Below are 22,101 nucleotides of genomic sequence, written 5' to 3' on the forward strand. Positions count from 1 at the left end.
AAAGATAGATTTGGAAGTTGCCTTTACAATTTTAGGATTTTATTTCTGATCTGTCTGTAGCCAGAGGCCTTGCATGTCAATCCTCCCAATAAATAAGTATACAAACAAACAAACCCTCCCAATTGCTTTATCTTTTCACCAAGAGAAATTAAATAAGGTTGGAATTCTTTCCATAATGTATTTTAAAGAGGGTTAGAGTTCCTATGTGGAAGGAAAACCCCATAGCAACTCTTTAAATGCTTTTTTGACATTTTGGAACTCTCTCAAGACAAGGAATAATTAAACTCAAACACACAAGTGAAATAGGCTTCAGGATAGCAAAAGTCAGTTCATTTGATAAATTATTCATTCAACAATCATGTGATGACAACCAACAATATATTCTCATGTAAGATACCCAGAGAATACAATAGTGGGCAGATTAGAGGTCCAGAAAAGCACACTAGCACCTTCATGAGGTTCAGGCTTGACTTGTTTATTCTAGCATCACTGTTCCTCACTCAACTTCTAATAGTCCCCTGTAGCAAAGCATCATCTGACTATGAATTTGACCAGTAGATTACACAGACCCTGAAGATCCTGTCCAGCTGTGCATCCAACACAGAACAATACCCAAATGATCTCAACGAATTCCCAGAAAAACTATACATATCTGCTGATATCTTAGAATTCAAGCATGATGGCTATCCAACTTTACCAAGTCACTATTTAAAAGTAATTTATTTCTCTAAGACTTTTTCATCTTCAGAGGGCCTACTCATTCTGCCTTATCCAATGAAGATTGTTCAGCTTTATTGTACATTAGACAACATGAACTACAAACCAGTTGTGAAATTATAACAAAATTGTAGAAATATCTTAGAAACATATACTACAAAGTTTTAAAAGACAAAAACTGTATTTTTTTCTCATTCTTAATGTTTGTTGCTTTGTATATTTTAACAAATAAAAAAAAAATCTGCTTTGGAATGTGGATACGGGGCTCCGAATTCAGGGACTATGAGGTTGAGAAAATTTTGTGCCTGGATATTTACATTAACTTTCAGAAATGGTACTTTAAAAATCAGATTTTTATACAGGCAGTTCATCACAAAAATTTAACTGATTCTTGAAACTCATTTGAATTTATGTTAGAGAGGCTTTTTCTCCATTACATGGCATATACAACAGGCATGTCATTCATTCTTTTTCTATATCTAATGCAATTTTTCTTTTTTCAGTTTTATATTAGATCTCCAAATCACAGAATTTCTATTCTTTTGTTTAAAAACACAGTTCAGTTTTTCTAAATGTGAAACATTGTACCTAGGGGCTGGAGTAAAACAGTAAACAAAACAGACATGTGATTTGCCTGCATAAAGCTTAAAGTGTATGAGGAGTGATGACTATAATGGATATGAAATGCAAGGACTGATAATGTTTCCACAGAGGAGAGGCAAAACTGGTACGGGTATATGTGGTAAAGTCTCCAGATATACCCACATCCTAATTCCTAGAAATGTAAATATATTACCTCACATGACAAAAGGGAATCTGAAGGTGTAATTAAGATTAAGTGCCTTAAAACGAGATGATTATCCTGCATAATCTGTGTGGGCACATAGGAGTTCTAAAAAGAAGAGAATCTTTCCTAGGGTGTGGTCAGGGAAAGAGCTATGAGGATGGATGCAGGAGGATAGAAATAACCACATTGTTCGCTATGAACATAGAGGAAGAGGCCATGAATCAGGGAATGGCAGGGGCTTCTAGAAGCTAGAAAAATCATGGAAATGCATTCTTCCCTAGAGACTTCAGCAGATAATGTGGCCCTCTAACACTGATTTTTAATTCAGTGAGGTCCATACTAGACTTTTGACCTGCAGAGTTACAGAAACAAAATTTGTGTGGTTTAGGACACTAAATCTGTAACAATTTGTTACAGCAGCAGTCCCTGAAGACCCTGTCCAGCTATGCATCCAACACAGAACAATACCCAAATGATCTCAACGAATTCCCAAAAATATACATATCTGCTGATATGTATACATTTAATACAACTAGCATCATTTGTGACACAAACTTGATATAAAATTAAAACTAGGGATGAGTCCTGATAATAAGCCCCACAGTTTTCCAGATTAGTTCCTATTGCTTAAGTGTGGTTCAATCACATTTTTTTTTCCAATCACATTTGATCAGCTACAAGCATTAGGCCTAAATTTCTGCCCTTTCATATGAAAAGAGTTTACTATACTTTTTTGGAGTTTTTCACAATATTACACATTCACAAATTTTATTTTTAATAGCTAATACTTATCAATATAATGTTAATATAATATATGCATAATAGGTTTCTGATCATGTGAACCACCACTGTATAAATTTAGCTACTTCAAGCCTGAACTCTTAAAAAAACACCAGGGCAGATTACTTACATAGATAAAAGTTTTTCATTTCCTGAAAAAATATATATACATTCCACAAAAGTATTAACATTATGCCCAAGGAGAGGAATGGAATATATAAATCTACTTAGATTACTCAAAGAACAAGTTTCTTTGCCTCTGTAGTCTTCCTTCCCTCTGTTCATGTTCACAGGATTCACCATCCTCTTTTCTCCAGAGTGATCACGTAAATACAATGAATAAATAAGAACTAAGCTCTTCAGACACACTGTAGTTTTAATTTTAAAAATTAAGAGGGAACAATTATTGTTAAATTCAGCTACATTTAAATAATAATTACTGAGTACCTGCTACCTGAGAGTTTCTGTGGTAAGGGCCAAGGACATATTCCCACTGTCCTAGAGCTGCTCTCCGGTGAGGAGGGCAGACCAACATGAGAATAGCAGTGGGAATGAGAGCTCTGGAACTGAAAGGGCCTTGAGGGAGTCCTGCATCAGAGCGTGTATGTTTTGCTTTCCAGGAGATAGAAAACAGTGAACGCAGAGAATGGAAGAAGCATGTGAAAGCCTTTGTCCAACATGAATAGTACTACAGTTCAATCATTTAAATACCAGAAAAATTTGAATTCTTACCATTAAGATTACCTTAAAACAATAAAATTCAATATAATTATCTGAGCAAGCTAAAAAACACTACTTTCATCTTTTGGTTATTTAGATATTATATAAGAAAAAGTCTCTTCATTTAAGTCTCCTAACACAGAATTCACCTTGTTTTAAAACCAAAATACCTTAATAGAAGATATTAACAACATAAATAAGTTTTTATAATTGATAGTAGATCTTGAAACTGATCAACAGAATAAATCCTTATAACAGAGCAGCAGGGAATAGAAAAATTACAGATATTTTCACTGGCTTAGTTAGCATATTTGATACCTGGAGTGTTTATGTCTTAAACATTCTGCTTATCTTTATGACAAAATTATTTTTCACTGATAATCATTAAAACCACTATTTTCTTAATATGTTTTTTGACTTTAAAAATTAAATTTAAAATTAATAATCTTCAAAAAGATCTAATTGCAAAGATAAAATTTAAAGAAATACTTCATGAATGAACTAAATTTGCACTTACCTGGCAAAAATATTGCCCCCTGCAGTTCACACTGTTCCACTGTTATTATTTTTAAGCTTAAAGAAAAACTCCAAGTGAACACATAAAATAATTTAAGTGTCTGGGTTTTTGGCTCTCTACCTTTACAATCACATTGTTATCTTTGTTAGTTTAAATGTATCCATAAGGAATACATTGGTTATTAAATGATACTCTTAAAATGTACTAAATTATATGCACTAACAAAAATGAACAAAACCACAACAACTCAACATTTCCATAACTTGGAAAAACAAAAAAAATGTGAAAAGCACAAGTTTATTACTAATGTCTAGAAGTCCTGGTGATGGTAATAGTAAAAAGAAGATTGATATTTATTATTACTTATAAATGAATACAGAAAATGTCCCTACTTAATGACTACACCCAGGAAAAATGTTCCCTTCACCTTTGCTAAGCATAGTTTTAAATTCAAATGAGAAAACTCCATGAGACTACCACCTATTTCTAGTTGATACATGTTTATTATATACAAGATCAGCTTCAGTTTCCTGCTACTGCACACAGGCCCCTACACTCAGAAATGGGTCCTGTGCTTGGGTTTGAATGTTCTTCTATCACCTTGAAACTCTTAACAATTTTATCTTAAAATTCGCGTATTCCAATGACCGGGATTGAAGCATATGTCAAGGCTCAAATACAGTCCTGCTTCTTGGTGACTTCCTAAGACAACAAGTTTTATGCCAACTGTTCTCCCACCCAGCAATCATTGTCTCCCTCCATGTGGGGCCTTTTATACCTGTTAAGTCAGGGTCATGAGGCAGGTGCCTGGACCTCCACCAGGGTCTGCACTTGCCCCTTTGGACCCCTATGCCCCAAGAAACCTAACACCAAATAGAAAACAGACATAACCTTTCATAGGTTAAGAAAAATTATGGAAGAAAATAAATCTTTGGCAAATCTGTCCCTGCCATGATTTTTAAACAATAGCTTCACTTTTCCATTTTGCACTAGGCCCACGAATTATGTAGCCACCCCTACTTACTTATTTGGGTGAGTGTACACAAGTATATAAGTTTGTCTGTACTTATAAAGAATAAAATAGCTATATTTAAAGTTCATTTATCTAATCTTAATAATATATAGATAAATGTATAAATAACTATATATTTTATCTATAAGCCTAAGAATACAATACAGTTTTATGTTTAATATGTTTAACAGTTTCTTGAGACTGATGAATTACTTTGAAAAATCTTCAATATATGCAAAAAATGGAGACATTCTAGTAGGACATGACATTACTAATATGTTATTAACAAAATCTGCTTTACTACTTTGATTTCTTAACATGCAAGAGATTTTTTTTTTTTTTAATCAAGAACCAAAGACATCAAATATTAAGAGTATGGAGATCCACCAAATATGTTGAAGGGTCCCAAACACTCACCAACAAATTTTAGCACATTTCAATTATGCACATAAAATATTTACTCTGTACAATCCCAAAACTTAAATTCCATATCCAAAAAGTAATGAGCTTTACAACAGAAAATTCTCTAAAGACACATTCATAAATCTAAACTATTCCATTTATAATAAGGCAGATAAAAGCATTTTGATTATAACTTTCATTTTATTTAGCTCTATTATTTAAGAAGACTTCCTGATGAGGAGACAGTTGACAACATCTTTAAGAATTTCTTTTTCATTTTATAAATAGCACTAAGATTTGAGGGAACTAAGATTTTACAGACCCTTCATAGACACACACACACACACACACATTTAATGGAAAAAAGAAAACCTTGAAGCAAACATTTTACCCTTAATTTAAACAACACTTTGAACATTTCTGAACAATAGCTAATTCTGTAAAAATATCAATTCCACCATATCACATTTAAAAAGGCTGTCCAAACTGCACAGGTTCTTTACATCCACAAATACAGCTCAAGATCTCTGCAGCACTGACTTTTACTAAATTCTATCTAAATTCTAACTTTTGGTGCCCTTTCATTATTCACCAATTTAATCCTGAGCAAACTGCCCCTCTGTTTATTTTCTTTTTAGCCCTTAAATTTATGTACAACCCTAGTTTCCTTTCTCCAACCACAACTCCCTTCCTCAACTGATACTTCTGCAAACAAAACAATCCTTTGTCGATACTCTTTTTTTTTTTTTTTTTTTTGACAGGCAGAGTGGACAGTGAGAGAGAGACAGAGAGAAAGGTCTTCCTTTTGCCATCGGTTCACCCTCCAATGGCCGCCGCGGTAGGCGAGCTGTGGCCGGCACACCGCGCTGATCCGATGGCAGGAGCCAGGTGCTTCTCCTGGTCTCCCATGGGCTGCAGGGCCCAAGGACTTGGGCCATCCTCCACTGCACTTCCGGGCCACAGCAGAGAGCTGGCCTGGAAGAGGGGCAACCGGGACAGAACCGGCACCCCAACCGGAACTAAACCCAGAGTACTGGCGCCACAGGCGGAGGATTAGCCTAGTGAGCTACGGCGCCGGCCTGTCAATACTCTTCTGGTTCTGATTTTGTCCCTAGAAACTCCCAGAATCATTGTATCCTTCAAATAATCAAGCAGAAGCCACTCAGAAAGTCAACCCACTATAAAACCAGGAACTCCTTTGCAATTTATCTTATTGGAGGTGAAGAAAGCATCTCAGAACATGCCCACAGGACAAGGCAGAAGGAGGGATGCAGATGGGAGGGCAAACCAATCACTTACATTGTTCATGTACTCGGAAAGCAGGTCCTGAAGAGCCTGGCGAATAGCATTGCATTCTGCAATAATCCGCTCCCGGTGGAAGTCCCTCGTACATGAAGAATCAGCCAACAGAGCAGCCCCACTGATAATGGCTTCAAGGCGTTTCTCTAGTGATGGTCTTATTTCCTCCTCAGTCACCGTGAGTGGATTCAGGACAATTAAATTCTAAAAGGAGAACACATTTGGCTGGTTAAAACTTCCCAGCATAACATTTTTATTTAAAAAAAAAATTACCCTGCTTTTTACTTTTGGAATTTAGATGTAAGAATAAAGAGAAATGTATTTTTACCACCTTGACCAGTTCACCAATAAATCTGTGTGGTGATTATTTTTCAGATTAATGATGAAATTATGAAGACCATTTTTAGCCTCAGATCTGGATTCAAATCTTGCCTTTCCCACTCACCAGTTACTACACTTGATCTTAGCCAAAAGGCCAAGAAGCGATTCCCACTCAGCAATGTTTCATGTTCTCTGAACCTTCACTTCCTAATTTGTAACACTAGAATATTAATATTTCCTGTGTTATAAAACTATTGTGAGAATTATATAAATGCTTAATACAATGGCTATCATTCATAACATCAGACTGCACTATTTATACAGTATTTTCAACAAATCATATCTTTTTATGTTCTAAAATATTTACTTATTTATTTGACAAAATTACAGAAATCAAGGGAGACAGAGAGAGATCTTCCATCTGCTGGTTCACTCCCCAAATGGCAGTAATTGGCCATTTGGGCCAAGGAAATCCATCTGGGTCTCCCAATTGGGTGGTAAGGGCCAAAATACTTGGGCCATGTTGTACTGTTTTCCCAGGCACATTGCCAGGGAGCTGAATCAGAAGCAGAGCAGTGGAACTCAAACTCAAGCTCATGTATTATACTAGAGATGCAGGCAGAAGCATAATCCACAATGGCATAATCCACAATGGCATAAACCACAATGGCAGACCCTCACATATTCATATATCATCTCACCCTGTAAGCACTATAAGGAGGTGGCAGCAGAGGTATCATTAACCAGACATTTCAGCTGATGATAAGTGATATCCAAAGGCTGTCTCACCAACAATCAGAGGGTGAGGAAATTATGTTTTTCAGACACATATCCAGATTTTGTAATATCTAATTCAACATAGCCCTTAACACAAAGGGAGAAGGTAAGATGCATGGAGGGTACTTGCTTGAAATATGTCAAGGAAGAAAGACTTTCCAAGGTAAAGTATAATATGATAACTGAAGAAAGAGTGTAAAATAAAATCTCTCTGAAGAATCTTTCACATAACATGAAAGCATATCCTCAGATGTGTGAGTACATACAGAGTAAAGTCATCAATGAGATATTCACAGTGTGTAACCTTATGTATAAGATTTTTATATGTGTATATTATACCTACAGAGAAGTCTGCATTAGTGTATATAAAAATAAATACATACATATACACATATGTATATATGAGGGGACTTCAAAAAGTTTATGGAAAATATCATTGAAAAATAAAGCATTTCCAAGAACTTTTTGAAGTTCTCATACATATAAGATCTTACATTGACCATGACACTATGTTGCGTTATGTTACTTACTTAGAGATCAGAAGTAGATATATATATATATATATATATATATATATATATAGAAATTATAATTATGAAGCCAATATAGGAAGAGAAAATCATTACAGAAAGAGAAATACTTTTAAAACAATTTGGATAAAATAAAAATTACAACTGAATAATATTCAGATATTACAAAATATGGTATAAAATATAAACTAGAACACATGTGGGAATATCAAAAGATTCATGGAAAATAGAATTAATGGCAAAGTTTACTTTTGGGCAAAAAGCTTTGAAATTCATTCAAGAAGTCTCTAAAAGTTCATGAAAACACAGGCATATACGAAAAAATGCACAGATTTCACATTTTTGTGACAAAATAAGTTTATCTTGTTTTAAATTAATTTGTTGAAGAGGCAGAGAGAAAGACATAGGCAGAGACAAACTGACACACAGAGAAAGCTCCCATCTGATAGATCACTCCCCAAATGCCCACAAAGGCTCTCTGGGCAAAGCCAAAGCCAGGAGCCAGGAGCCAGGAATGCAACCTAGCCCTCCCAGAACCCAACTACTGAGGCATCACTGCTGGCTCCCAGGGTCTGCATTAACAGGAAAGTGTAGGTGGGTGTTGTAGTGAGGTAGCGAACCTAGGCACCCCAATGTGGGGATCTGTGTATCTTAATCAGCATCTTAACCACTGGGGTTAATGCCCATTCCAGACCTTTCTGTTGATTCCAATTTTTCCACAAACTTTTTGAAGTATTCTCATGGATCTGATAAAAACTTGGTTAAATGAATCTTGATGCAAATGGAAGGGGAGAGGGAGCGGGAGAGGGGAGGGTTGCGGGTGGGGGGGAAGTTATGGGAGGGGGAAGCCATTGTAATCCATAAGCTGTACACTGGAAATTTATATTCATTAAATAGAAGTTAAAAAAAAAAAAAGAAAAAACAGATTTCATGTATTTCATAGATACAATTCTAAGAAAACAGCCATGCTTTCCTCCTTCCCTTACTCCCTCCCTCCCTCAATCCCTCATCCTTCCTTCCTTTTTTCTTCCTTTATTTTTCTCTACATGATAATTTCAATTTACTCTCTAATCAGAAGCTTAATGTACCACTAACCATAATGTTTAACAGGTAAAAAGTAGACCATTGTTCCACAGGAGTATAGACAAGGGTTAAAAACAAAAATCAAATCATAAAATATCAGTTTCATTCTTACATTTTTTGTGTAGTCATATATTTGTAAAGCATTCAGGTTAGTTCTTCCTCCCCTGTTTCCTACATATTTTTCTCTTGTTTCTTTTATTTGTTTCGTACTGAAAAGATTCAGAATGGGAGAAAGGAGAGAGGAAGAGAGAGAGAGGAGAGACACAGAAAAAGAGACAGAAAGTGTGTGCTGGCTTATGCAAGTGCCCCCATCCACTGGTTCACTACCCAGATGCTCATAATGGCCAGGGCCAGAAGCAGAAGCCAGGAATGCAATTCCGGTCTCCTTCATGGGTGGCAGAATTCAATTATTTGATCCCTCACTTCTGCCTCCCAAGTTCTGCATTCCCAGGAAACTGTAATCAGGAGCCAGGGCCAAGTATCAAATCCAAACACTCTGATTCAAGATGTGGATATCTTAACCACTAGGCTAACTGTTCAACCTACATAATGTTTTTGATGAGACCATAAACCCAGCCATGGGCTTGGCTGTTAGTCAAGGCTTCATTTATTTAAATCTACCTCCTTGTTTCATTCGTCACTTGTGCTGTATCTTCCTTAGGTTCACCAATTTAGTATAAACTTATCACTCCAATATTTCATGACAAAAATTAAGCTAAATAAAACCTTTTTGAAAATGGCCCTCCAATATGGCATCATGATTAAAAAGAGACTCTGAGGGGCTGGTGCAATGGCATAACAGGTAAAGCTGCAGAGTCCCGGCTGCTCCACTTCCAATCCAGCTCCCTGCTAATGTGCCTGGGAAGCAGCAGAAGATGGCCCAAGAACTTGGGCTCTTGCATCCACATGGAAGACCCAGAAGAAGTTCTTAGCTCCTGGCTCCTGGCTTCAGATCAGCCCAATTGCAGCTGTTGTGGCCATTTGGGGAGTGAACCAGCAGATGAAAGATCTCTCTGTATCTCCCTTTCTCTCCCTCTGTAACTCTGCCTCTCAAATAAATTAAATAAATGGGTTTTTAAAAAAGTAACTCTGAGGGTAACACTATTATTCTTGAGTTTTTCAAATGCAATTGGAAGATAAAATAGAAACAATTACTTTATCTCCAACAACTGTGATGATAGGGAAGGTCTACAAAATTTCCAATTGTTTCACCAATAATTATTCCAAGAAAAATGATCATAATTTTAGCTGTTCTGGTTGTGATTCATATCAGCAAACAACTTGTGTTTTAACAGGAAATTTAGTCAGGCTCCTCTCTAAAGTACATTCCTCAAGTGATCCCAGTCTGGGTTTTTACCTGCTTGACATTTAGAAGTTCTTATTCTTCAAGCCCATCTGAACTTAAAACCATTGCCTGCTCTAACTTCTGATACCTACACACATGCATCTTGATTCTGCCTAAATTGCTGCCCTCTTTTTCACAATTTATAAAAATTTACTAGCCTTGTCATCAGATCAATAAAAACAAGAAAAATTTTAAAATAACTTTAACATTATATGAAATGGCACTAGATTTGCTGGAGAACAACTGGCATAAATTATCTCTTCTGCTGTATTTTAACTATATGTGAAAATACTCTTGCAGTTTGTTGGCAAGACACTTGACAGAAAGCTACAGTTTCCCTTTTACAAGATTCTGCCAAATATACACCTTCCTCCCTAACACTTTGCTGACAAAGCAATGCTTTTTTAAAAAGTAAGAATCCTAATTCCATATTCTTCTCTTAGATTGCTCCATATTAGGAGACAGTGTAGTTTAGGGATTAAAAGTCCACATTCTGGCAGTAGATAGCCTAGGTTTAAACCCTGGATCACTATGAATAAAGTTACTGACACAGTTTTCATCCTCTCTATATTTTCACCTCCTTTAGACTATCTTATAATTTCTTTGGTTAATGAATTTGATACCTCATTTTTTCGTATCAGTCCTTTTCAGAACTGAAGACTTTAAGCAACTTGCCCAGGGATCACTCAGCTAGTAAGCAGGAAAGGCAAAATTCTATACCAAACCTGGTTGCAGTTGTGCTGTAACTATTGTGCAGTGCTGCTTTTATTGTCTCAATCATTACCAACCACTTTGTGAGGCATTTTCCTATTAATTTATAAATGTGACAATGGGGTGAGAAAGATTAATTTATCAAATCCTACTCTAAGATATTTAGGCCACTATTCCAATTTTATATAACAACCAAATTTATACTCTCTACTACTCTGGAGAAACTAAGATGAGCATCTGGAAAATCTCTATTCACCTTTCCCTGGACATTCTTCATCCATTTCTTCCTACCTCTCTTCAAGGAAGAAATTCTTCCATGTTCATTCATAGTCTCCTCCCTCCCCTTTATTCCCAAAGGTATATTTTCCTTTTAGGTTCTTGATTTCAAACCCCAACTCCTCTTCAGTTATTCTTTCCTTACACTTTGAGTCCTTCTTTAGAATCTTCTGTTCCAGGCAGTGCGCAAGGAATTGGGAATGAAATAGTGAACATCCCTGCCATCCTCACAGGGATTACATCTTAAGAGAACTGACAAAGATTAACAAAAAAATAATAAAATATATAATATAGAGTTGTAGTATAAATACTCACAAAATTAGTTGACAAGTTAAGGTTGACTAGGCATAAGTCTGTACAATTGAGTGTAGAAATGAATTAGTTAAAGGCAAGTGACATTTGAAAGATTCTCAAAAAAAAAAAAATAGAATTTCCATAGCACATGGAATTAAAATGTAAGGTAATTTTTCTGATGAGGACATGTAGAAAAAGGAAACCTTAATACTATTGGTGGCATGTAAACTGATACAATCATATAGTATGGTGGTTCCTCAAAAACTGAAAACAGAATTGTAATGGAATCCAGCAATCCTACTATTGTGTTTATATCCAAAGGAAGTAAAATCAGTATGCCAAAGAAATACCTACATTCCCATGTTCATTGAAGTTCTATTCACAACACACAAAATATGAAATCATCCTAAGTGTCTGTCAACAGATGAATGGATAAAAAGGTAGTATATATACACAATGGAATTCTATTTAGCCTTTTTTTTTTTTTTAAGAAGATCCTATCATTTGCAACAACATGATTAAACCTGGGAGGAATTATGTGAAGTGAAAAAAGCCAGGCACAGGAAACAAATGCCACATGATCTCACTTAAAAATGGAATCTATATAAGTCACATTCATAGAATCAGAGAGTATAGTGGTAATTACCAGGGGTAAGGGAGTGGGGCAGGAATTTGGGACACACTGGTAAATGGATTTAAATTTTCATTTATCCAGGAGGAATAAGTTTAAGAGATTTATTGCATAAATTGTATAACATATTTTACATGTTAATAATAATGTATAAGGGTGGCTCATTTGGTTAATCCTCCGCCTGCAGCGCCAGCATCCCATTCTAGTCCCGGCTGCTCCTCTTCCAGTCCAGCTCTCTGCTATGGCCCAAGAGCGCAGTGGAGGATGACCCAAGTGCTTGGGCCCCTGCACCCACTTAGGAGACTAGGAGGCACCTGGCTCCTGGCTTTGGATCGGTGCAGCTCCAGCCGTGGCAGCCATTTGGGGGGTGAATCAACGGAAGGAAGACCTTTCTCTCTCTCTCACTGTCTAACTCTGTCAAATTAAATAATAATAATAATATTGTGTTATATACTTGAAAATTACTAAGAGATTAGGTTTTAAATGCTCTCACCACAAAATGAAGATAGGTGTGTGGGGTAATGCTTATGCTAATTAGTTTCATTTAGCCATTATACAATATACACATATTTCAAAATATCATGCTGCATACTGTAAATATAAACAATTTTTATTTAACAATTTAAAATGTCTTAAATAAGTTGCTTAAAACATTTGGAGGTAATCTTATGCAGATCTTATCTTATCAAGTATACCTGAACAAGGTTATAATTAAGTGGAACTTAGAAGCAGAAACACTAAAACCTGAATGTCAGTCAAGGGAAGAAATGTGCTTTACTCCCAAAGACAAAAAAAATTGAGTGAAAGGTAGGACAAAGATCCATGAAATCAGAAAAAAAGAGTATATTATTTCACAAATTATAGGATAAGCATATAGGAAAATCAGATCCCATGAAATAAAGTTTACGGGCCAGTACTATGGCAAAGCATGCTAAGCCTCCGCCTGTGGTGTCAATATCTCATACGGGCACCAGTTTGTGTCCTGGCTGCTCCTCTTCAGATCCAGTTCTCTGCCTATGGCCTGGAAAGTAGTGGAAGATGGCCCAGGGGCTTGGGCCCTTGCACCCATGTGGAAGAACCGGAAGAAGCTCCTGACTCCTGGCTCCTGGCTTTGGATCAGGCCACCTCTGGCCGTTGCAGCCATTTGGGGAGCAAACCAGCAAATGGAAGCCCTTTCTCTGGGTCTCTCCCTCTATCTGTTCTGTAACTCTACCTCTCAAATAAATAAATAAAATCTTTTAAACAAAGAAAAAAGAAATGAAGTTTAAAATTAAACTAAAAGTAAATTGTAAAATCAATGATACACTCATAGGTATTTTAAAATCTAAAAGATATATACAACTCATGGACTAAGAATGTAATAAGCAAACCAAACAGTGATATACAGAATGACTTAAAATATATTAAATCTTTTAATGAAGAGGATATAGTTTAAATAGGCATCACTGATCATTTTTATTTTTTGTTGAAGCCTTAACATTATCTTAAAGGGAAAAATTTATAATGTAAAATATTTTAACCAACTGGAATTATGGTGAAAGAAAACTCACCATGTGGCCTTTTGAAACAGAAATAACTGGTAACTTTTTGGGAATCTTGATATCATGACCATGTATGTATTTTAAAGTGAATGATGTCAGGTGATTCTACATAAAATAACTTGAAAAGATTGCTGGAATGCATGATAGAATACAAATGAAAGTGACATCATGATGCATAAATAAACACACAATAGCACTTTGGATTCTCTTTGTACATACACGCACATAAGATACCAGCAAAAGGTGTAAATAAAATAATACAATTCCTAATAGCATCAAAAATAATAATAAAGTACTTAGCAATAAATTCAACCAAGAAGTTCAAATATCTACACACTTAAAATCATAACACATTGAGGACATAAAATGAAGACAAAAAGAAATGCAAGGATATACCATGTCCATAGATCAGAAGAATATTAAAATTTCCATGTTATCTAATGTGATCTAGAAATTCAACCAAATGTCTACCAAAATTCCAATGTTGGAACAGTCTTTCGTCTAGCAATTAAGATACCTTATCCCCATTAGAATGCTTTGCTTAAATTTCCAATTCTGACTTCTGACTCCAGCTTTCAGCTAATGCAGACTCTACAAAGTAGCAATGATGGCTGAGTAACTGACTTCCTGCCAATCAAGTGGAAAACCTAGACTGCAGTCCTGACTTCTGGCTCTGGCTATGGCCCAGCCTTGGCCATTGCATACATTTAGGGGGTAAACAAATGGATGGGAGCTGCCTGTGTTTCTCCTGAACATCCTCTCTCTCCCTCCCTTTCAAATAAATTTAATTTTCTACAAAGGAATAGAAAGGACAATTCCAAGATTCAGGAAGAACCAAAAAGCGATTATTAATAGTCAAAGCAATATTGAAAACAAAATGGGGACAAAACTGGAGATATACTTCCTGACTTCAAAGCATATTACAAAACTATATAAATCAACATTGTATTTTACTAGAATAAAAACAGACATATACATCAATGTGATGGAATAGAGGTCACAGAAATAAAGTCACACATATACAGTCATGTAATATTTGAAAGGGCACCAAGAATATTCAATGGGGAAAGAACAGACTTTTCAACAAATTATGCTGGAAAAATCGAATGTCTACAAAAGAATGAAACTAAAACCTTGTCTTACACTACTCACAAAAATTAAACAGATTAAATGTAAGACCTGAAACTGTGAACTCCTATAAAATCTAGCAAAGAAACTCTTGACATTTGGTCTTGGCAATGACATTTTTAGATATGACATCAAAGGGACAAGTAAAAAAAAGCAAAAATAAATAAATGTGACTTCATTAAACTAAAAAGTGCTGCACATTAAGGAAATAATCACAAATGAAAAAGCAAATTGGGGAAAATATTTTCAAACTATATATCTTATGAGAAGTTAATATCAAAACATACAAGGGACTTGTACAATTCAATAGCTAATAATAGCAGTAACAATAAAGCAACTTAAAATAAGCAAAGGACTTGAATATACATTTCTCAAAAGAATACATGCAAGCAGCTAATAAGCATATGAAAAATTGTACAACATTGCTAATCATCAGAGAAACTCAAATCAAAACCACAGATATAACCTCAGACTTATCAGTATGGACATAATTAAAAAGGTAAGAGGTAAAATGTGTCAGGTCAGATGTTGAAAAACAAAAGAAACTCTACACACTATTGAGGGAAAATGTATGGAGTTTTTTTCAAAGTTAAAAATAAAAAATTATGTGATCCAGAAATCAGCTTCTGGGTACATGTATGAAGCAAACTAAATCAGTAGGTTGTAGAGATGTCTGTTCTATGATCTTTATTGCAGCATCATTCACAATAGCCAAAACATGGCAATTACCTAAGCAATATTTGCATATATATCACATATGATGTGTATATGCACACACACACACCAAACAAGAGAATATTGGTCAGTCATAAAAAATAAGGAAATCCTGCAATTTATAACATGGATGAATATGGCAGACACTATGCTAATGAAGTAAGTCAGCCCCAAAAATAAATACAGTATGATTTCATTTACATGTAGAAATTTAAAAAGTTGAGCTCATAGAAACACTTGATCTTAGCCAAAGGCCAAGAAGCAATGAGCTCATGGAAGCAGAGAGTAGAATGGTAGTTGTCAGGGGCTGGGAGGTGGGGAAAATGAGGTGATATTAATCAAAGGAACAAAGTTTTATTTATATGTTGAACAAATTCTGGTGATTAATGCATAATACAGGTGGTGAAAGACATGTTAAAATTTTGACTGGAATAATCAGTACACAATGCTGTATGCCTTGAAATATATATTCTTTATTTTTTAATTAAATACTTGAAATTTTATAAAATTAAAATTAAACTTAAGGGCTGGATGTTTGGCATAGAGGTTAAAATGTTTAGGAAAGCTATATCCCATGTCAGAGTACCTGAACTTGAGTCCCAAATCCACTTCTTTTTTTTTTTTTTTTTTTTTTTTTTGACAGGCAGAGTTAGACAGTGAGAGAGAGAGACAGAGAAAAGTCTTCCTTCCATTGGTTCACCCCCCAAATGGCTGCTACAGCCGGTGCGCTGCGCTGATGCAAAGCCAGGAGCCAGGTGCTTCCTCCTGGTCTCCCATGCAGGTGCAGGGCCCAAGCACTTGGACCATCCTCCACTGCCTTCCCGGGCCACAGCAGAGAGCTCAACTGGAAGAGGAGCTAATGAGCACCTTGGGAGTCAGCAAATAATGATTTGAGTACTTGGGTCCCTGTTGCCCACATGGGAGACTTAACTTGAGATCTGGGCTCCTGGCTTTTGCCTGGCCCATCTTCAGCTATTGTTGGTATTTGGGAGGTGAATCAGAAAAGGGAAGATCCTCTCTCTCCCTCTCTCTCCCTCTCTCTCCCTCTCTCTTCCCCTCTCCCTCTCTATCCCTCCCCACTCCCTCCCTCTCTCTGCCTTTCAAATAAGTAAAATTATCATAATTTTTTAAATTATAAGGAAAATAACAAACATATTCTTCCAACACAATACAGCGATCTCCCTCCTTGGTATTTGCCAAAAGGAGTTGGAAACTTATGTCCACAAAAATCCTGCACACAGATATTCATAGCAGCCATATTCATAACTGCCAAAACTGAGAAGCAACCGAGATGTACTTGAGTAGGTTAATGGATAAGTAAATTGTGGTATATCCAGACAATGGAATATTCTTCAGCACCAAAAAGTAATGAGCTACTAAGTCATCGAAAGATACTGAGGAACTTAAATGCTTATTATTAAGAGAAGGAAACCAATAAGAAAATGCTATATCCTATACATATGATTCAAATTATATGACATTCTGGAAAAGGAAAAACTATGGATACAGTAAAAAGGTCAGTGGTTACCAGGTATTTGGGCAGAGAGGGATGGATAGGCAGAGTATAGAGGACATTTTTTTCATCAAACAGAAATTTTATTGCATAATAACCAAACAATCACATAAATACCAAGTTGTTTTTGGAGCCCATTTCTCATTTCCTTCTAAAACAAACTCTATTCTAACCAATAAGAACTCTGAAAGAAGTTTAGATTAAAACATGTTCTCGGCCGGCGCCGCGGCTCAATAGGCTAATCCTCTGCCTTGCGGCGCCGGCACACCGGGTTCTAGTCCCGGTCGGGGCACCGATCCTATCCCGGTTGCCCCTCTTCCAGGCCAGCTCTCTGCTGTGGCCAGGGAGTGCAGTGGAGGATGGCCCAAGCCCTTGGGCCCTGCACCCCATGGGAGACCAGGATAAACACCTGGCTCCTGCCATCGGATCAGCGCGGTGCGCCGGCCGCAGCGCGCTACCGCGGCGGCCATTGGAGGGTGAACCAACGGCAAAAGGAAGACCTTTCTCTCTGTCTCTCTCTCTCTCTCACTGTCCACTCTGCCTGTCAAAAAAAAAAAAAAAAAACATGTTCTCAACTACACACAAAATACTTTTGTCATCATAGGCCAAATATGGCACATTTTCTCACAAAGATTTTAACTGTCAAATTATTTTTAAAAGCCTAATCATCCTTACAAAAAACTCTCCCATTTTACCAACAAGGAAAAGAAATATAACAAAGTAGATTTTCTTAATTACCAAATGTTCATTTGAAATCTCTCTACTGACATTCAAAGGACTTCCTTGTATCTTCATCATCAATGTCAAATTTACTCACATATATGCAGAGGAGCACAGAGGCTTTTTAGGGCAGTAAAAATTCTACAAGATACCATAATGGTTTGTGTAATGTAACATATAATGGTGTATTTTTATGTAGCAACATACATTTTTCCATACATATAGAATGTATGACACCAAGAGTAAAGCTCTAATGTAAACTACAGGTTTTGGCTTAAAATAATGTGTCAGTTTAGGTTAAAATCTATACCTTTAATTAATTAAATTAACCTTAATTAAGGTACTTTAGAAGACACTTTATATCCGGTAGGGTGTGCCCCACCTCAGTAGTTTTCTTGTGAATACATTTGCCTTTAAATGCATTGCGATGTATACCAACCAAAGGAGCCATAGAATACTGTGAAGAAAGCTACATATCCTAAAACAGAACCCTAATATACCATTCAGATGTGTATCAGACATTCATTCCACAAATATTTATTAATCATTAAACATATTTCAGATTTCCAGCAATGCTTTGGTAATGCGTTACCAGGATATATAAATGTTATTAAAAAAAAAAAAACTTAAGCAAGCTAAAGCAGAATATCAATATGGTTGGGAAAATTCTTTGTATTTTAATAAATTTGGTGTAATAATCTCTATTCATCATGCACACACTCTAGTCTGTGATGGGATTGATCTGATTTACATTCAAAACACTAAAAATCTTACACCTATTCTCCAAAGTGAAATTGCCTATCAAAAGAGATGCAGCTATGATTATAATCAAGTACCAACATTCTTCACAAAAACACATGCTATGTTTCAACTTGGGAGTAGCAGAAATAATAACCACATAGCATAAATAATGTTCCTCAAGCAACTACATTATCAATCTTCAGAGTGATGATATAAATGAAACAGGACAAAAAATTTCTATTCTGAAAATTTCTCCTTGTGATTACCAATAGAAAATACTATTGAGAAAACTCACAGGCACTCCTTTGCCTAGTTTATCCCTTATTTTAAGGCATTTCCATTTAAACAATCTGAAAAACAGAAGCTCTATAAAAATGTCAAAGAAGGCAAAATGTGAGCAAAAGCTATAAACTAGCAAGATAACACAAGTTATAGAACTTTGGGAAGTTATTGTAATTTATACAGACAAATTTAACTATAGAGTTAGTTGAAGTAAGTCAGAATGTATATAACTTGCATTTTGTTGTGTATTCATTAGTATAATAGAAAAATATTATAGAGAAATAATCAATACATTTTTAAAATAAAATGGATAAATAGAGTTCCTTAACATTTTTTCTCTAAATTATTAGTATGGAACATTCAAATAGCCCGAGAGTATTGTGATGGTGGTTACTCCAAGCACTGATAAAAAATTTAACTCACCTGGAGAAGATATTTGATCTAATAGTTAAACCACCAATTAGGACACACACATCTGCTATAGAAGTGCCTGGATTTCATAACTGCCTCCAGCCCCTGATTCCAATTTTCACCAATGCAAACCCTGAGAGGCATCCGTGATTGACTCAAGTAATTCAGTTACTGCCACCCATATAAGAGACCTACTAGATTGAGCTCCTGGGTGCTAACTTTAGCCTCATAGCCTTTTCAGGCATTTGGGGAGTTGATCAGCAGATGGAGAGCTCTCTCTCACTCTTGCTCTACCTCTTAAATGAATGATTTTTTTTTTTTTAATTTTCACTGATCTAATACATTTCACCTAAGGTAATAATCCTGTTCTAAGCATTCTGGTATTTTTGTTAGTGTTCAGCAACCAGGTCTACACACAATACCATATCATGAATTCTTTCCGTTTTTATCTGCTTAGATCAATAAAAAAAATGCATATCAGGAATTGACCTCTTTCCAAAATTTCCATATAAAAGGTAACATTAATCCTTCCAAAGAGCTGTTGAATTAGGGGTGATATTGAATGAATCTTATTATATATCCTGGTGTCCTGGGAAAGGAAGCAGAGGATGCACCAGGTAATTGGGCCCCTGCCACCCAGGTGGGATACGTGGGAGGGAATCCTAGCTCCTGGCTTTAATTTGACCCAGCACCAGCTGTTGCAGCCATCTGGGGAGTAAGCCACAAGACAGAAGATCTCTCTCGCACGTGCTCATGCTCTCATCTCTCAGGTGGCTCTGATTTTCAGAATAAATAAATGTTAAAATCATTAATTGTAGAAAAACCCTAAAAATCTCTAAGAAATGTTGACTAACTTATTCTGTCCATAACAATCTCTGAAAAAATTCAAATGACTTTTATATACCTTAATACTGTTACTAAAAATATAACATATGTTCTGGTATTTTCAAGTAGTGTTAATCCTTCTTAATTATCTCAATAATGTCAGATGTTCAACCTTCTACGTTCTATGAGTTTTACTGATTCCAAGCCTAATATAAACCTGAAAAATTTAAACAAACATTTGAGTAGTTCCTGGTACTTTCAAGATTTATGCCAGTTATGCCTGTGGAGTTCTCCCAGAAAGCAACTCATCAACAAGGAAGGAAAGAAAAGGCACACAGGAGGCAAATGGAAAAAATAAGTAATCCCATTTGTGCACTAGTTCTGTTTGATTCTACCTTCCACTTCTATCTATAATTATGTCCTTTGGGAGAAATAGTAGGTTAAGTACAAACCCTGGGTTCATGGGCGGATTGTGCATAGTAGAGCATAGAAAAAAAGAGAAGCCCATGTGGCACAGTCATACCTAATGACTGTAAAACTCTCAAAGCTGTGTCTGTCCTAGAATCCCTTTAACAATGAGGAGTGTGAACATGACTGCCAAGTGGTGACAATTTCCCAGTAATAGCATCCTTCAGATAGTCTTGATGTGTGTCCCCCTTCCCTCCTGCCACCATAACAACTTCCTCATACTCTCAAGAGTACTGCTGTTTAAACATTGTGGGTGTTCTGAATATTTTGATGTTACAACCAACTAAAAATGTTCTGGGCATGAAAGGTGTTAAAAGAAATCTGCTCTCTTCCTCGAGCTGGATATATTTTTAAATACAAATTAATTCAAATGTACCTAGTTAACTGAGGCTAAAAACAATAATTGCTCTATTTATTATGTTTGAAAGTCTATATTAGGATGCATTCACCTATAAGTGTATCAAAATCATTATGGAATCTACATAAAGCTACCTTAGTAAGAAATGTGGATGAAATTATACTGACTCCAAATTATACTCTTTTGAGAGCTGTCTAGTGAAAATGAAGAGAAACGAAAATTTTCTATTACCTACAATGGTCAACATAGTACCCATTGAACAGTTGAAATGTAGTTAGAATAATTAAGATAACGAATTCATAGTTTTATTTATAATTAAATTCAAATAGCCATATGTGATCAGCAGCCACCATATTGAACAGCACAGCTCTTCAAGCTGACTTTCATCTTGTTTCCCATGGATTATTTCTTTGTGATATCTCTTAGCTGGGTTTCCTCAGATAAAAGATGATGATGATTCTCATGTTGTAGCATCATGTATTCCCAAGAAAACCTACTCTACAATACAGAACAACCATTGGCACATAAAGCTACAATTAGAGTGGTTGATTGTGACTAAACAGCAGTGCTTCCCTAAGCGAGTGTGTATGTTTGAAGAAAGCACTGGTAGACAACAGATTTTTAAGCTGTTTTCAGTATTTAATACCAACTTTATCAAGTTTTTTCCCTTAAGAAAAGAGGAAGCTCCAGACAATATTAATCACAGTGTGGAAGGGCAGAAAGCAAATCTTGGATGCCCAGGATGCTGGCTGGGCACCAATGGGAAAAGAGAGAAGAGATAATCTGAGAAAAAAGAATTCTGGAATAAAAGATGGAAAGTATCCCAAGGAAAACACTATTTCACAGTTTAATCCATTTGAGTACATTTTGTATCTTTTTCTTTTTATTAAAGAACAATGTGGCTAGGGCTATTCCCAATAGGTGTAGGTTTGTGGTTGCAAGAGTTAGCTCCTGGCTTATTATCCTTTCCAAATTAAGGCTACCTATAGAAAAAAATCAACTGGTTATGCACTTACCACTAATCAGCTATTTTTGTTTTACTACTTACATAATGACATACTCAATGGTTGGCCAGAAAAATATCAAACAAAGATCATTTCTTCTGCTACACTTTGATGTTTATAGTCCTTTGAAGATTTTATCAAAGAGACTAAATTTTTCCCGTGGTTCTTTGTCAATCTGATTTTCATTTTTCACT

At 35.8% G+C, this 22,101-nt stretch overlaps 1 protein-coding gene and 1 non-coding gene across 2 annotated transcripts in view; both read right to left on the reverse strand.

Moving 5' to 3' along the window:
• Nucleotides 1–22,101, reverse strand: part of CTNNA3 (catenin alpha 3) — a 1,620,267-nt gene that overhangs the window by 1,231,292 nt on the left and 366,874 nt on the right. Inside the window, exon 6 of the mRNA XM_062214092.1 lies at nucleotides 6,235–6,438. Within this exon, the coding sequence (XP_062070076.1) occupies nucleotides 6,235–6,438 (204 nt within the window). The remainder of the gene's footprint in view (nucleotides 1–6,234; nucleotides 6,439–22,101) is intronic.
• Nucleotides 6,524–6,721, reverse strand: LOC133776461 (U2 spliceosomal RNA). The gene has a single exon (XR_009868402.1). It is a non-coding gene; the product is annotated as a U2 spliceosomal RNA (small nuclear RNA).

This window comes from Lepus europaeus, chromosome 17 (assembly GCF_033115175.1).
Source record: "Lepus europaeus isolate LE1 chromosome 17, mLepTim1.pri, whole genome shotgun sequence".
In the NCBI taxonomy this organism is placed as follows: Eukaryota; Metazoa; Chordata; class Mammalia; order Lagomorpha; family Leporidae; genus Lepus; species Lepus europaeus.